The 17668-nt window shown below is 40.3% G+C and overlaps 1 protein-coding gene across 1 annotated transcript in view; it reads left to right on the forward strand.

The window, feature by feature from the left end:
* cacna1eb (calcium channel, voltage-dependent, R type, alpha 1E subunit b) overlaps nt 1-17668 on the forward strand; it is a 119613-nt gene that overhangs the window by 71338 nt on the left and 30607 nt on the right. The window contains exons 17-24 of the mRNA XM_049482712.1: nt 4157-4224; nt 4355-4419; nt 11295-12026; nt 13915-14195; nt 15250-15409; nt 15801-15930; nt 17199-17258; nt 17354-17460. Coding sequence (XP_049338669.1) covers nt 4157-4224; nt 4355-4419; nt 11295-12026; nt 13915-14195; nt 15250-15409; nt 15801-15930; nt 17199-17258; nt 17354-17460 — 1603 coding nt within the window. The remainder of the gene's footprint in view (nt 1-4156; nt 4225-4354; nt 4420-11294; nt 12027-13914; nt 14196-15249; nt 15410-15800; nt 15931-17198; nt 17259-17353; nt 17461-17668) is intronic.

The raw sequence follows: 17668 nt of genomic DNA on the forward strand, positions 1-17668 counted from the left end.
ACAGCCTGATGGATGGGGCTGTCTCGCAGTCTGCTGGTCCTCGCCCCGAGACTCCGCAGTCTCCTCCCTGATGGCAGCAGGCTGAAGAAGCTGTGTAGTGGGTGAGAGGGATCTCCTGCCAGACGGAGGGCTTTCCGTGTGAGGCAGGAGCTGTACAAGTCCTGAAGGGAGGGGAGAGAGGTGCCAACAATCTTCTCAGCTGCTCTCACGATGCGCTGGAGGGTCCTGCGGCAGGATGCTGTGCAGGCCCCGTACCACACGGTGAAACAGCTGGTCAGGATGCTCTCGATGGCCCCTCTGTAGAAGGTGGTCATGATGGGGGTGGGGGCTCCAGCTCTTCTCAGCTTGCGGAGAAAGTAGAGACGCTGATTTGCCTTCCTGGCCAGTGACGCTGAGTTGGTGCTCCAGGAGAGGTCCTCTGTGACGTGCACACCCAGGAACTTGGTGCTGCTCACCCTCTCCACAGCAGTTCCGTTGATGAACAGAGGGGTGTGCAGTGTGTGAGTTCTCCTGAAGTCCACAACAATCTCCTTGGTCTTCTCTGTGTTCAGAGAGAGATTGTTGTGTTTGCACCAGGAGGCCAGGCGGCTCACCTCGCTCCTGTAGTGTGACTCATCGTTGTTGCTGATGAGACCCACCACTGTCGTGTCATCCGCAAACTTGACGAAGAGGTTGGAGGTGTGTTCTGGTGTGCAATCGTGGGTCAGCAGAGTGAACAGAAGGGAGCTCAGCACACGTCCTTGGGGAGCCCCTGTGTTCAGTGTGGTGATGCTGGATGTGCTGCTGCCAACCCGCACTGCCTGTGGTCTTCCAGTCAGGAAGTCTAACAGCCAGTTGCACAGTGAAGTGCTCAGCCCCAGACTGTCCAGTTTGTGTATGAGCTGTTGGGGGACGATTGTGTTGAATGCTGAGCTGAAGTCAACAAACAGCATTCTGACGTAGGTGTTCTTCTTGTCAAGGTGTGTGAGGGCTGAGTGGAGAACAGTGGAGATGGCATCATCGGTCGAGCGATTTGACCAATAAGCAAACTGGTAGGGGTCCAGGGAGGGGGGGAGCAAAGACTTGATGTGATGCATGACTAGTCGTTCGAAGCACTTCATGAGGATGGGGGTGAGTGCAACTGGACGATAGTCATTGAAACAGGATGGCGATGCCTTCTTTGGGACAGGGATGATGGTGGTGGCTTTGAAGCATGTGGGAACCACCGCCTGACTCAGAGAGGTGTTATAAATGTCAGTATAAACCTCTGCGAGTTCCCAGGCACAGTCTCTCAGCACACGGCCAGGAATGTTGTCAGGCCCAGGAGCTTTCCAAGCAGGGGACAGCGTCAGCACCTGGTCACCAGGAGGAAGGATGGATTTCTGGGCGGGTGTGTTGTTGAGTGGCTCGAACCTTGCGAAGAACCCATTCAGGTCGTTCAGCAGAGATGTGTCGCTGTCGCAGGTCTGTGGATGTGGTTTATAGCCTGTGATAGACTGGATACCCTGCCACAGGTTCTGTGTGTCTCTGCTGTCACTGAAGTGTTGGGAAATCTTCTTTGAGTACAGCCTCTTAGCTTTCCTGATCCCGCGGGACAGGTTGGCCCTGGCTGACCTCAGGCCTGCCTGGTCACCTGTTCTGAAGGCTGCATTTCTAGCCTTCAGGAGCTTGTGGACCTCTCCTGTCAGCCATGGTTTCTGATTCGCTCGAACAGTGACGGTCTTGAGGTCGGTTACATCATCAGTGCACTTGGTGATGTAGGCAGAGACAGTTTCTGTGTACTCCTGAATGTCTGTGGAGTTGTTGTAGGTGGCAGCCTCTCTGAACATATTCCAGTCTGTTGTGCTGAAACAGTCCTGAAGTGCCTCTGAGGAACCCTCTGGCCATACTCGTACCTGCTTAAGAACTGGTTTGGTGACTTTAACCAGTGGTCTGTAAGCTGGCATTAGCATAATGGTGAGGTGATCAGAGGCTCCCAGGTGGGGGAGGGGGGAGGCTCGGTAGGCTCCTCTGTGTGTAGTAAAGACCTGGTCCAATATGTTGTTTCCCCTGGTTGGAAAGTCTATGTGTTTAAAAAGTCCAGAAAACACACTCTTTGGGTCTGCATGGTTGAAATCTCCAGCCAGAATGAGAAAAGCATCTGGGTGCGCTGTCTGCTGTTCACTGATGTACTGGTACAGTTCATTCAGTGCTTCACTCCTCACGCTGTTGTTGGAGGTCGGAGGGATGTAAACAGCAGCGATAAGCACGGCAGAGAAATCTCTCGGTAGATAGAACGGACGGCATTTGATAATCATCAGTTCCACTACCAGTGAGCAGTGTTTACAGACCACAACAACACTCCGACACCAAGCATCGCTGATGTAAACACAGAGCCCGCCTCCGCGGCTCTTACCTCCGTCAGCTAGCGCGTGGTCCGCCCGATAGCATGTTAGCCGCTCCAGCTGAACGGCGTGGTCCGGGACGCTGTTGTTGAGCCAGGTTTCGGTGAAAACATAAACACAACAGTCTCTCACGGTCTTCTGAGTTGACTGAAGTAAGCGGATGTAATCCAGTTTATTGTCCAGAGAGCGTACATTGGCCAAAAGTACGGTGGGGATAGCTGGCTTGTGTGGGCTAGCCGCTAGCCTCGCTCGGATACCCCCGCGCTTACCCCGTTTCTGCCTTCTCGCCTGCCGCCTGTGGCGCTTCCATTGTGGGCGAGCTGCAGCGGTGGGGGTCGGTGGGGGTGCGGGTGTCCGGAGCACGCCGCAGACTCGCAGTTCTTCTCGGAGTCCGCGGTTTAACTCCAAAAGTGAGTTTCTGCCAACTCCAAGCAGAAACTCACGGCTGTAGGTGTGTTTCAGGACGTGAACGCACGACAAAGACGTACAAAAACACTGCGACTTACGAGACAAAAAACACGAAAACGCTGTTTCCTCGGGGGGGAGAGAAGCCGCAGCGTGTGCACGCGATAATTGAACATGTGATCATGTGCGTGAGCGTAGTCCATGTAGTGTAGTGCATTCTGGGTAACATAGTCTGGAGACAGAAGAGCACAGGCAGAGCTGAGTGCAAGGAAATCAGGTGTGCTTTCAGCGCCAGGCGCGACAAAAATATTTTATGAATGAATCAGTATTCACTATGAATTGTTCTGTAACGACTGTAGATTCTTTCATAAGGATTATGAATTGTTCCATAAGTACTATTAATAACTTATTTAGTAACAACTATGAATTATTGAGTAACCACTACAAATTATTCTGTAAACACAATTAATACTACTAGTAATTAAACAACAAACACTATGAGTTTTTTATTAACCACTATGAACTATTTAGTCATCTCTATAAATTATTCAGTAACTACTAACTACTTAAATAATATCAGTAACCACTGTTAGTAAACTATGATAAATTGTCCAGTATCCACTAAGAATTATCTCAGTAACTGAATTATACATTTATTTTTATTATTACTATTATACAAATCATTCCATTGAAAATATATGTCTGATGTATTTTGGGGATAATGATAAAGATCCTGTTTATATGAATTGTTCCTAATTATCTCAGTAACTGAATTATACATTTATTTTTATTATTACTATTATATGAATTATTCCATTAAAAATATATGTCTGATGTATTTTGGAGATAATGATAAAAATCCAGTTTGTATAAATTATTCCATTAAAAATATATGTCTGATGTATTTTGGGGATAATAATAAAGATCCAGTTTATAGGAATTATTCCATTAAAAATATATGTCTGATGTATTTTGGGGATAATAATAAAGATCCAGTTTATAGGAATTATTCCATTATAAATATATGTCTGATGTATTTTGGAGATAATGAAAAAAAATCCAGTTTGTATAAATGATTCCAATAATAAATATATGTCTGATGTATTTTGGGGATAATGATAAAGATCCAGTTTATAGGAATTATTCCATTTTAAATATATATCTGTTGTATTTTGGGGATAATTATAAAGATCTAGTTTAGGATTACACTGATTAATTTGGTATTACAATTAATTTAATTATTCATGTTATACAGGATTAAAAATATATCGAAAAATATACAAAATGCCAGAAAATTGTTTTTTTTGTTTTACATATTTTAAAGAAAAAGTATCAGAGTTGTTGTTCGTATTGTTTGAGTGTATAATTCTTGACAGTGGTTTGAACAGACACGCTGCTGAATGTCTTCTTGGCCATCGCTGTGGATAATCTGGCCAACGCACAGGAACTGACTAAGGTACAGGTAAAAAGCTGTGCATATATCTGACCTGATATAATGCAAGTGATATTTTTTTGTTTTTTGTTTTTTAAGTCCAAGTGTTCTAATGGGACAAGTAATAGTGATGTGTTTATGTGTTGGTTGTGAGGATGAGGAGGAGGAAGAGGAGTTTTTTAACCATCGATACAAGGGCCGGGAGTTCGGCCTCTCAGAGTAAGTGTTACCAGTCCTGTCAGTAAGTTTCTGACCACTGTTGTGAGCATTTACATTGGCTGAGAGATGGATTTGAAGTGCATGCAATAGAAACTGTTATGAACTAGGATGATGATGATGATGATGATGATGAAGATGATTTGAAGTTTCACTGTTAGCAAAAGCTTCCTTGTGCTTCCGGTCTTATCAGTCAAAACGTTGGTGCCACCCACCACATAAAGTGTAGCACCATTTATTAATGTACCATCTGTCTGTCGTTTATGGAGTGAGTCTTAGGTCTGCTTTTTGCTAAGTGACAAACAGAAAAGCTAGGATAAGAATAAACAATGTATTATATAAACATATATTCATTTTATATTCATTTATATTCATAAAAATATATATTTTAACTTATAGGTAAAAATTAAAATGTCCAGATTTTAACGTCTGGCTACTAATGTTAATAGGCTTTGTCTCATTGAATGTGGGTTATTAAACTGGGTGACCAACACAAACGCAAAAAAAATTCCAATCTTATATTGATTTTAGATATTAACATTTAGTCATTAAGTAAAGGATGATGACCACAACCCAACTTATTATAAACTTCATATTGTTAAACCCTAATATTTTGCTGATAAAAGCATTAAACCGTGCACTTTGCAGCTTAATTTAGGACATGTCAGTGTGTCTTTGCTATTGTAACAACAGGTAAAGTATGCATTGCATAGTTCAAAGTGTGCAAAATGCATGTACTAATTATATGAATTAATCATGGGATTATTTAGGGGCGTAACGTGAAATAAACCAAACCGGTGTGCCTTGTGTAGGGTGTAAGATAGGGCCCATGGTGTTAAGTAATGAAAGTTTAGTTATTGTCAGTTCAGTTATAAATTTATACAGCAAAAAGAATAAAATGATGGCAACAGAGGGATTTAGACACAGGGGGGTCAAATGGACCCAATCATACCATTATAGACCCAAACAAAACTTAAAGAAATATCACTGCTGATCAGTCAGGGGATCTAGTCTCTTAAATATATATTCGTACACAGTCTCTTAACAGAAGGGCTAGAGGATGATCAACAAAAACTGTGCAGCAAAAGATTAGCTTCAATCTGTCTTCTAGCTGGAGCTGCTATAATTAGGAGTGTGTAATAGATTGGAGGATAGTGGGTGAACAGTGTTTAAAAACCCCAGCAGCACTGCTGTATCTGATCCACGTGTACCATCACAACAAGGAGTAATTACTGTATTTAACTCATATGTAAAGATACAATTAAAACAGATACAAATCTGATCTCTCAAACCACTTCAGGAGGTGGACTTCGTGATGCATTTAACAATTAAAACACCTCCCAATACAGCTGAAATGAGTACTAATGATTGCTGAGCTTTTAGCTTTCTGCTAGCTAGCATTATAAACCACAACACAATGCTAGTGAATGCTAAATTAAAGAAATCTTTCTTACATGGCTAACTCTCTGTCTTTTTCCTGACCTGCCGCTTCCTTGCTGAATAAATCAGTAATTTGGGAAGACCTAACTGCTTCTTCCTCAAGTGCTTTCCTTTTTTTTAACTCTTCTCTCTCCACCTTTCCTCTTCTTATCCATTTTGTGGTAGGATGAGGTAAGCACAAACTCAGCTAGCTTTATTGTATGTGTGTGTATTTCCCACCTTGCTAAAAAACTCATTCCGGGGAGGTCGCAAACCCCCCGCCGCCCCGCTAAAAGAGAGAAAGAGGACGTAAGACCTTTCTCGTAAATCACGCCCACAGAGAACACTGATAGGTCTACTGAGCTCATAGACGGACCAATCAGGATGCTCTTTGTGTCACTTTCTCACTACGTCGCTCTGCTACGTCTTGCTACGTCTGTCACTCACCTGTTCACCTACTTCTCTATCTCTCTTTCTCTTTCTCTTTCTATATCTCTCTTTATCTCTTTCTGTCTCTTGAAACTATTGAAACATCATCTAGCCTGGCTAGAAGTCTCCTGCTATTCCTGAGAGCTAGTCAAGTCCAATCCACATATAAACGTATATATGGTATTAACCACTCAAACCACAGCCAGGTCAATATCGAGGTCATACAGACTTGTAGATGTGGTTTAGGGCAGGGATTTCTTTTTTAATTTTTTAACCTCACAGAGCACCTGATAACAACTAGGAGACATAACAACCCACAATGAAACAAAACTCATTTTTTTTACATTGTAAATGAATACTAAAACCATCCAGACTATGAAGGAACACATAGGAAATCATGTAGTAACTTAAAAGTGTTAAACAAACAAACATACTTTGTGAATACTTGTGGTTTCTGAGGCTGGTAACTCTGATTAACTTATCCTGTGCAACAGAAGTATCTCTTGCTCTTCCTAACCTGATGAGAGCCAGTTTCATCATGATGTTTTTGATGGTCTTTGTGACTGCACTGGAGGATACTTTTAAAGTTCTTGAAATTTTTCAGATTGACTAATCAACATTTTTAAGTATTTTTTTTCTTAACTTAGTTGAGTAGTTTTTGCCATAATATGGATTAGAACATTACTCAAATAGAGCTATTATTCACTGTATACCTGTAACTCTAACTCTTCACAACTTTACAACTGATGAGAAAATGCTGTCATCTATGCAAGAGGTGCTACTTTGAAGAATCTAAAATATAAACATATTCTGGTTTGTTTAACACTTTTTGTTAACTAAATAATTGAATATGTTTTTTTCGTGGTTTGGGTGACTTGCATTGACTAGTATTAATCCACAATGCAGAATTGTAGATGAAGTGCTTAAAATAGATCAACACAATTGATCTCTCGATTTGTACTTTGTATTAATTATTTATTTCACTTAGACTTTTATGGTTTAGAGCACTACACAGCATACTGTACACAATAAACAATAAAAAGGACTAAATCCTACCAAAATGTTTATTTTTTATAGAACATAAAAGTTTAGGTAATTAGGTAACAATAAGGATTTTTTCTCAAGGATTCAAGGATTCAAGGATTCTTAGGAGTGAACAGCAAAAAGTCTTAGCAATGAACAGTAAAGAATCATTAAAACAATTTTAGGGGATGCAGTACCCCAGTTCTTTAGCTCGCCAAATAAACATTTAGCGCCATGTGTTTAAACTCTTTAAATATGGGACATGAAAAATCTATTTCAGAACCTATTATCTGCTTAAAACGTAGTGACGCCACTGCTATTAAAGCCTTTTTATAAGTACAGTATCTATTCTTGATTAAACACAAGTTTTTTTTGCGTGACTATTGACTTAAACTAAACAACGCAAAATCTTAGCATCCAGAATAAGTGGAAACTCACACTGCTGAGTTTTGATCTCCAGTTTAAGAATATAATTCTAAAAGAGTATCTGTTGTTAAATTCTACAAATGTGTCTTTAGAAAAAATAAACGGTTATTCAGAGTTAGACCACACAAGCCTGACTTTCCAACCAAATCTTGCATGTCTTGTCTGCTTGCTCTCCTGCATGCTTGTTTAGTTACTTTTCTTGCAACTTGCAACTCAGAGAATCAAAGACTGAACCAATGACTGTAGAAAACATGGACACCATACTTCCTTTCCTTTCTGTTTTATAGAAATTAGACCAAAATTCCACCATAAAAGTACACAATATTGTCAAATTTGCAGCAGAGCCTTATTTACCCAGACCAAGCATCTCAGACTGCCTTCATTGAGTTTATCCAGTACATGTAATATTTAATTAGTGAAAGTGCAGTTCATGTACTGTATTACCAAACTGTTTACATTTTTATCAGGTTTCATTACCAGAATTGAGCTTAGTTTGCTCTGTTTGCCACCGAGATAAATAGACGCTACTAAACTCCAGATTTAACCCAGAGCTTCTGCAAGAGTATCAGCAAAGGCTAATGAATAAAGTTTAAAGGAGAAAAAAAAACTATTGGTTCCAGCATTTCTAACTACACTAATGTAAGCTGACTGGCTAATAACTAATTAGATCACATTGGCAGTTTTGCATTATACTTACCAAATAACTAACTAGCAAAAATTAGCTGCCTGACAGCTCGGTGACAACTCAGATACTCCATGTAATGCAGGCAGTCTGTTACAGCCAAAGCTGTCAATCACTTAATTCCTAAGTGTAGCCCCACCTCCTTATGATATATAACAAAATCAGGTTTAAAGCAATATTAGCACATTGAAAACTGTTGGAAAGCAGTTGGAATTAGCTACTATAGACATAAAGATAGTTTAGAGAAGAAAATTAGATAATTAAGAGAAAATATGATGGACTGTTTAGTTCATAGACTGTTTGGAGCTACACATCATAGTGCAACCAACAAGCAAAGACGCTAGACCTGTCATTGCTTCAGGAGAGACATGCTTTGTCATTGGACAGAATAGTTATAACTCTATGATTTCTACTGGGTTGTAATGTAGGTTAAAATCGGAAGCTAACTAACCTAAAACCCAAAGACCAAAAAGTACTGACTGATTCCTCCTGTTTAAACCTGGCCTGGTGTGTTCACCAAAACCTGAAGGGCTAATGATCAGAATATGATGATGCTTTCATTGTATTGTCTTGTCAGTTTATGGTTGTGGGGTGACAAAGACCAAATCATCACTGATACTAAACTCTTAGGCTTTTAGATGTCACAATATCATTTAAGATTACTCTCAAATTTGTTAAAAACACACTTGCTGGAGGATTGATCTGTTTTTGGTCTGACTGCTGACTTCACTGATTGCTCGTTGACTACCTCGTTGTCTTATGAAAGGTATCGTTCAGTGGAAATGCAAGTTTTGTTTCCACACACAGCAGATGGCAGGGCACATCCACCAAATCTGCATTGGCCATTGTAAGCTTTGTGCAAACAAGGACCAAAGTTTCACACAATGTGAGACATTCTCATATAGTGGCTCGCTCAGCACAGCTGCCATTGGGCATGGGTTCAAAATCCAGAGGGTCCTTGAAGGAGGCCGAAAATAGCTACATTTCTTAAAGAAACTATCCAACTATCAACTATTTTAATAGACTCTAACTATCTTAAATACCTTAAAAAGATTGGGTTGTTTGACCCTTGAGACATACACCCATCAGCTATAACGTTACCACCACCTGCCTCATGTTGCCCCCCATCCCCAGATCTGATTGGTTGAGTCTTGGACTCCACAGCACTTCTAGGTGTCCAGAGGTGTGCCAAGAGCCTTCTTGACACTATCATTGGCACACCACTTTTAAAAACATATTGTTCTATTGCTGCCTAATGTAATGATTCCCCACTCGACAGATGCTATTGTTGGTATGGATAGTGTTTGTGACTTCACCTATCAGTTGTGCTAATGTTATGGCTGGTGCATGTTATGGCTGGTGCATGTATATCAGTTTCCAGTATGGAGAGAGATACATGCAGGGTGTTATAAGGCAACATGACCCTATAGGAAGTGCGTCTAAAGTTTTTTCAGATGTGTGATTTTGCTACAATCAGCATTATGTAAAAAAAAAAAAAATTATAAAAAAAAGACATCATTTCCTGGTGGTTTTAGACAGTAAATTAAATATATACACACCAACATATCCCCTGGTTCTTATCAGAGCCATTGGAAAAAGTCTCTAAACTGAAATATTTTACACTGAAACTGCTCTGAATATCTGCTCTGGTGAAGTTTACATATCATGAATTTAATCCTGAGGAAACACCTGAAAAATATGTGGAGTTGCCTTCTAATTATATAGCTTGGGTTATTCCTCACTTGAAAATGCCTGATTTGACTCACAAAGGGCTTCAAAATTGCCTGGTACTTGAGTCAGGTGGATTAGAATACTCAGTAAAATACTGACCTAAGCTCAGCATGGGTTCCACGGGGTGGAGAATGCGGGAAACTACCATAGAGAATTACTCACTGGAGTGTGGCATTTGAAAGCAATATAGAGGTCAAGGCAGCACACCAAAAACAGTGCGAATGTGTAGAAGAAAGTGCACGCTGTGTGAGCTAAAGTGCAGTGACATTTAGGCACCATTTCCTCAAAAGAGATCCTATTGGATTTTGGCTTCTGGCTTGGATTAAGTCCCGCAGTCTGGCTGTATCATTGAGCTTTTTAGAGATCCAAGTCCGCCTGGAAGCCAAAATCCAATAGGAAAACAGTTGGTTAGGACACACGAATGTGTGCATGGGCTGACTGAAAGCTGCACAGACGATCTAAGGTAGTACCATCTGCTGAGGTGGTACAGAGACACACCTGTTTATCTTCATGCTATACACTAATGTTACATCATTAACGTACAACCTTCATAGTAAATGCTGTTTAATATATCATCTAAATAAACCATGGGTTGCCATAGGCCATGATTTTGGGGAATAAATATAGGTCAGGCTTTTCTATCTATTTGGCCATTGTTAGTGATGCTGTTTTGGTTTTTGTCATCTTAATTGTTTTGTCTGTCTGCTGTACAAATACACTAATGGCTTATTTCCAACCAATCATTCATTTGATCACATGGACAACAAAAGAATTCGTATAAATGTGAGTAATGCCGTCTCTCTCTATATCCCTTTTTACCTGTTCCACCTTCGTCATTCACCCTCATCTTTTGTCTCATTTACTTCGCTATCCAACACACACGTCAACCGTTTTCTGCTTTTGCATTTTTTTTAATTTACCCTGAGATTCCTCTCTAGGGTCTTTTTTATCTTTATTTGACCCCTTTTTCCCCTTACTTGAATGCTCATTTTTCTGCAATTCTATTACTGTTTTTTCAACCTAAACCAATAACCATTATTTTAAACCTCTAATTTCTCAGATTTGATCCAAACACACCCCTTGTGAATGCTGTACTGTAGATGTGAGGCCTTGTTTTGTTGCTTCTGTCGTTGTTGTTGTTTGTGACGGCTTTGTTTCGTGTGAGCAGAAGGAGGCGCAGGCCGTACTTGTACAGGAAGAGGGCCATCCACAGGGGGCGCCCGACACCTGCCGAGGCAGAGGAGGAAACACCTGGAAAAGGAGGAGCCTGTGAGGAACAGCCGGTCAATGCTTTCGCCAATCGTCGGGAGAGACGCAACAAGATGAAAATGTCTATATGGGAGCAACGGGCCAACCAGCTGCGCAAGCGGCGCCAGATGGCTAGTCGCGAGGTCTTGTTTGGCAGCCCCACCGAAGACCCTATGGACACCCCAGTCAGCGGCCACCATCAGCCGCATGCAATAACCTCCATGTCTCCTGAGACCAGCCCAGCACACCTGCCTGAATCACCCATGTCAGTGGTCATGCCCTTGCCAGAACCACCCATGGCAATCCCCATCCCCCTTCCAGAACCACCAGAGTCTGAGCCACTGCCCCTCTTGAGTTCTGTGGCGGAGGAAAGAACTGCACCTCACCGCAGCAACACAGAGAGAAGACACAGAGTGGCTCGTAAGTTTCGGGCGGCTGCAGCTGCAGGGGTTGTTCAAGGAGGAAGGCACAGGAGGCACAGGCACAGAGAGTCCAGAGCTGACTCCAGAGCCACCGACAGCTCTCAGCCAGGTGGCAGCGGAGAGGACCAGTTTACAGGTGATGACGCAGAGGGCTCACAGTCCAGGAAAAGCATGAACATGGATGACAGTGAGAACAACCAGCAGACAGAGCTTGATGAGCAACATCAAAGGTAATCTTGCCTATTAAACATTTCTAAACAGGCTGATTTTAGAGGTTTTCAAAACTAGTCCCTGGTTTCTTATTTAGAATTACCAACTGAACCTTTATATTCTGTATAGTCTTCTCCTGCAGTCACACAGCAACATCAGCTTAAGAAAGACTTAATAATGATTATAACTACATGACTTTTAGAGTTCTGGGATTGTTTAATTTAAAATATTACACAAAGTTGTGTCTTGTCTTTGTAATTGTCAATAATTTAGTGAATGTAGTCTTGTACCAAAAGGAACTCACAACTTCCTAAAAAACAAAAACTGTCACAAATCACATACGAGAACTAATGCAATGGCATGCATGATGCACATTTTTTCCTTCCAAAATGTATGTTTGCAAGAAATCAGCAATACGTTGTATGTTTGTTGATTTGTGACAAAAACTCACAGAGGCAAAACAAAATAATTTTGAGTAGAACATGCATAAAGACTCTTGGCATTTATCCCTTTGCTTTAACCTCAGATTTCTCATCAACCAATCAATCTCTTGCACTCTTATCGGTAATACCTCTGTGATCACTTGGATCAAATCTTTCATCAATTCACACATAGTGAATTGTATTAGTGCAGGAGAGGTATTCACCATTAGGTCTTGAAGCATACCAACATTTTGACAGATTTTAAGTATTAACTGTTTCAAGAGGAGATACAGTATGTTGGGACAAGATACATTTATACGTTTTTAGTTGCAGTACAGACTCCAGTGGGTCAAAGATGATCACTGATCACTCTTAACTTACTGATCATTTCAGGCATTAAAGATAGTCTAGCTGGTCCACAATTATGCTACTTTCTGTAATTGCCAAAAAATGACAATCACCTGTAGGCTCAGAGGGTTCCCTGGTGATAGCCACGTAAAAAAGTAGAATATCCCATATTTTTACATATTTAAACATACAAACATTTAATATTTATTTTTAAAGATCAGATTTGTATTTATTTGGTGTGCCTGTGTTGGGTTTCTGTGTTAATGCTGCCATCACATTCCCATACTAAGACAGACCCTGACTTGTTGACTTAATCTCATGATCACAATAAATTTTTCCATTGTGTGATGGTCCAGCTCCTTTTTTACCCCATTTACCATTGGATAGATCCAGATCAAAGCATCCCATATGACATGATAATAATTTGGTAGTGGACCATTCTCTGTACAGGCATGATAGTTGGTAATGCATATGGTACTGGTAAGAGTTGCTGGGTTAAGAGTGGGTACAGGTGGTCCAGTGGACTAAGGAGCTACCATTATGTCCCAATGGTCACCTGTTTAATTCCTGGATCATGCGGCACTCTATAAGCAGCCAGAGTCAGAGAGAGCACAATTGGCCATCTCTAGGTCTCTCTGGGTGGGTAGATGGCACTCAGTCAGCACAGGCATCTGCTAGTTGAGCTGGGTTGCAGTGCTTTCCTCCGAGTGCACTGGTTGACTTCACATGTATCAGAGGAGGCACGTGCTAGTCTTCACCCTCCTAGTGTTGGGAGCATTACTAGTGACAGGGGGAGTCGTAATCAATGGGTTTGGTAATTGACCTTCCAAATTGAGGGGGACCAAAAATGGATCTATGGTTATAATGGCCGTAATGACTATTACAAATTCTGCTGCTTGCTCCTTTGTGGTTTTTTTTTCCCGATCTTTGAGAGATCTCATGCCTCATGCTGACTTGCAGAACATGTTCAATTGAAGCATATTTGCACATATTTGCATCTGAATCGTTTCAAATTATTTATAGAACCCCCCCTCATGTGTGCAGACATAATTTGAGTCCTGTTGTAACAGGTAACCCACCATCACAGCGGGTCATGCCTTTCGTTTTTTATCCACTCTTTCTCACTGCTTTGTTTCAGGGACGGTACCTGTGATGTCGCGGTGGTCCTGCAGCCTCCCGGCCCCGCAGAGCGAGAGTCTGGCCTGCCCTGCACCTGCACGGGACTGGGTGACGAGGGAGAACTCCTGTCCTGCCCGCGGCACCGAGCAGACAATACAGCCGAGCTAAATTACCTCTCAGGGGAAGCTATTGACAACGAGAACAATGCCAGCTATTTAAACCAGGGCGAACCGCTGACAGAAACTAGCATTATGCGCGAGATGTCGGCACAGCCTCTGTTGGAGTTGACACCAATGACTGGTAATTTGAAAGGCAGCAAAGGCTCCAGTTTAGGTCCTTAACAGTTTACTGCCACTGCTCCAAGTAATGTGTAGGCATTAGTGACAGTCATTCATGTGATAGCTTTTATTGTCTAGTGTTTATCTTGTTTTATTAATAATACGTGCGTTATTTGAGTGAGAAGAATGAAAATAGCTATTAGTCTGTAGTGGGGCGATTATCATTCATGTTTCTGAACTGTTTATGCCTGCATTACTCAATTTAGCATAGTGTCCTCATGGATGTATGGGTTTTCCATATAACATACCTAATTACAATTCCCTAATTTATACAATATTACTCAAACAATTTATGATACATAATATATTATAATTCCTGACATTTAAATATTTACATGCCACCCATGTGTTGAGACAGTGTAATTTGTGTGTTTTAACTAAAAATATTTCAATTTCAGGAATTATAATATATTATGTATCATAGATTATTTGAGTAATATTGTATTAATTAAGTAATTGTAATTAGGTAATATTGTATGCAGAAATTAAGTAAAGTTTACTAAAAAAATAGATTGATTCAGTAAAAATAAATGAAGTAAAGTTTACTAAAAGAAAGGATTGATTCAGTAAAAATAAATGAAGTAAAGTTTAATAAAAGAAGAGATTGATTCAGCAAAAATAAATGAAGTAAATTTTAATAAAAGAAAGGATTGATTCAGCAAAAATAAATTAAGTAAAGTTTACTAAAAGAAAGGATTGAATGAAGTTCAGTTCACTTATTTACTCTATGTAACATTTAAGCCTTGAAACGAGTTGAAGTTTCTTAAATTTACATGAAATTAAATTTATTTTAAAAAAGCAAATGCAAAAAGTAAAAGTAAATTTTACTCATATTTTTTTAGTGTAGGTTTCATGTTGACCCCATTTATGGATGTCAGTGATGGGAGCAGTTAAACAAGGGCCCCATTTGGCTCGTGCCCACATGGACATGTTGGTTGCATATAAATGAAATATTGGAACCATATTACAATATATTGACTGAATTATGGGAATTGGTTCTCTTTGATATATTGTAGTGAGTTTCAAGGACGTGGAAGTGGGTCACTCGGCCAAGAATGAAAGACAAAATGACGATGATGATGATGATGACGATGATGATGATGATGAAGATGAGCCAACAAAAACTGTCCCAATTGTTCCACCAGACAGCATGTTCATTTTCAAGAGCAAAAACCCGTAAGTTGGTATGGCTATAATAGACATGGCTTGGCCCTTCAGATAATTAATTTATTCAGTCGTAGAAAAAAAACCTTCATATTTGAATTAGAACAGGTAGATTAAGGGTTTGTGCTAATTGATGGATCCTCCCATGAACTGCAACTGCATTATGATACTATCATATAATCTTTATATTTTGTGGTGGTTCTATTGTGTTTTAAACTATTATTTTACTCACACACTTATTGAATGTGTTTTTAACAAATCATCAGTTAAATGGTGTTTAAGGGGGAGACAGTGGTTCTCCTGTGGCACAAGCAAAATATGAACATTTTAGCACATTGATTCTTTAACAAAATAACTTATTTGATGTTTACTGCATAATTCTCTCTGTCCCTCCGAACTGTAGGATCAGAAGAATATGCCACTACGTTGTGACCCTGCGGTATTTCGAGATGACCATCCTTCTCGTGATTGTGGCCAGCAGCATCGCACTGGCTGCTGAGGACCCTGTGTGCACCAACTCTGAGCGCAACAGGGTAAGAAAATTTAATCATTTAAAGCTGCCCATATGTGGAGGTAAATGAAACATTTGGTGTAAGCCTAAACCCTAAATTCATATTTGGTTTGACCTTATTCCAAATACTAAACCCAAACACCTGTTTAATATCTGTTTTTTAATGATATGATCTACTAAATCCCTAAAAGAAAAATTGGGAAAATTGGGCCAGTATGGAAAGTGCAAATACTTTTAAAAAGCAGTGTTTTTATATTTTAGCTTTGAGTTTTTTATTTATTTGCGGACAGACAACTATATTTCATGTTCTGCTCTGTTTGCTAATGCATCGTCTTGTTTAAAAAATCTATTGACCTTCCCGGAAAATATATCTGCCCCTGCTCATTGCTACCTTATCCCCATTCTATTGTCACACCCTGCGCCTCTGTCATTTAAAAAACAGCTGTGCTTGTGAATATATTTAAATCAATGGGCGTGGTTGGTCTTGAAATTAGGTGTGTTCAGGTAAATTTCTGGTGTATTGCTATCTTGGCCATGAAAAACACAAGTGCTCCACTGACTGAATACAACTTAGACAGATGTCAACATCAACCAGCAGATGTTCATTGTTATCTTGGCAGTGAATTGTCAACACAGGCACATCCCCAATGCAACTTACACCCCCGCATGTGGAGCACATCGCATAGCGTGTGCCCGTTGGCAGCTATGCAATCTTTAAAATGAACAAAAAACAGAATGAATGAATGTAAATGATCAGGTTAGTTTCCTCTGCTGAGAAGCGTTGGACATGTGCCAATAGCTGCACCCCTGAAATAGCAATCCAACAAAGTCAGAGCACACCTGGCTCTTAAAGGGAATGTTAGGTGACACACTGATTAGCTTATTGCATCCTATACCCAAAACACATCCATGATTAATTAAGAGAATTAGTACATGTCTTTTGAATGTTTCAAGCTGTGCATGGCGTACTTTTCCCATCGTTACGATAGCAAAGACACACTGACACACATTAAATCAAGCTGTGCGGTGCTCTGTTGAAAGCATGCCAATAGATCGCTAAAATAGGGCCCACTTTTTTTACCTTTAATTTAATGCTGTCATCATAGATGCACAACAATGTATGTAAAATAACAAATGTAATGAAGATGAGCAGTCAAAACATGAAATATATTTGGATTTAAACTGTCTGCAATCAAATAAAAGTCAAAGTGAATGTAGTTTGTCTGTCAAAAGTGGAAAAACTCAGCAAGTGTTGTATTGTATGTAATTAGCATGTTTTTTCTCTTGCAGGTACTCCGTTACTTTGACTATGTTTTTACTGGGGTCTTCACGTTTGAAATGATTATAAAGGTACAGTTTTCAGAACTGTAATGATTTTTCATGTTCAGTGTTTGAATATGGTTGTTAATTTACCAATTAATTTACTGATCTTTATACACGTGCAGATGATCGACCAGGGCTTGATTCTGCACGATGGCTCGTACTTCCGGGACTTGTGGAATATTCTGGATTTCATAGTGGTGGTTGGAGCTCTCATTGCCTTCGCTCTCACGTGAGTGTCTCCTCCTGAGGAATGCCCTGATCCTACAGGTGTAGCTCCATAATTACTGCATTAACACGGACTTCTCCCTGGACACGAAACGTACAGGGGCTACTGCTGACAGATACAGGTCATCTGGAGTTTATGGCCTGCTGGAATTACATTCAGTGAAAGCAGTTCTGTGCCAGTTAGTTAGAATGTAGATTGTGAGGCTTTAATA

This window comes from Astyanax mexicanus, chromosome 8 (genome assembly GCF_023375975.1).
Source record: "Astyanax mexicanus isolate ESR-SI-001 chromosome 8, AstMex3_surface, whole genome shotgun sequence".
Taxonomy (NCBI): domain Eukaryota; kingdom Metazoa; phylum Chordata; class Actinopteri; order Characiformes; family Acestrorhamphidae; genus Astyanax; species Astyanax mexicanus.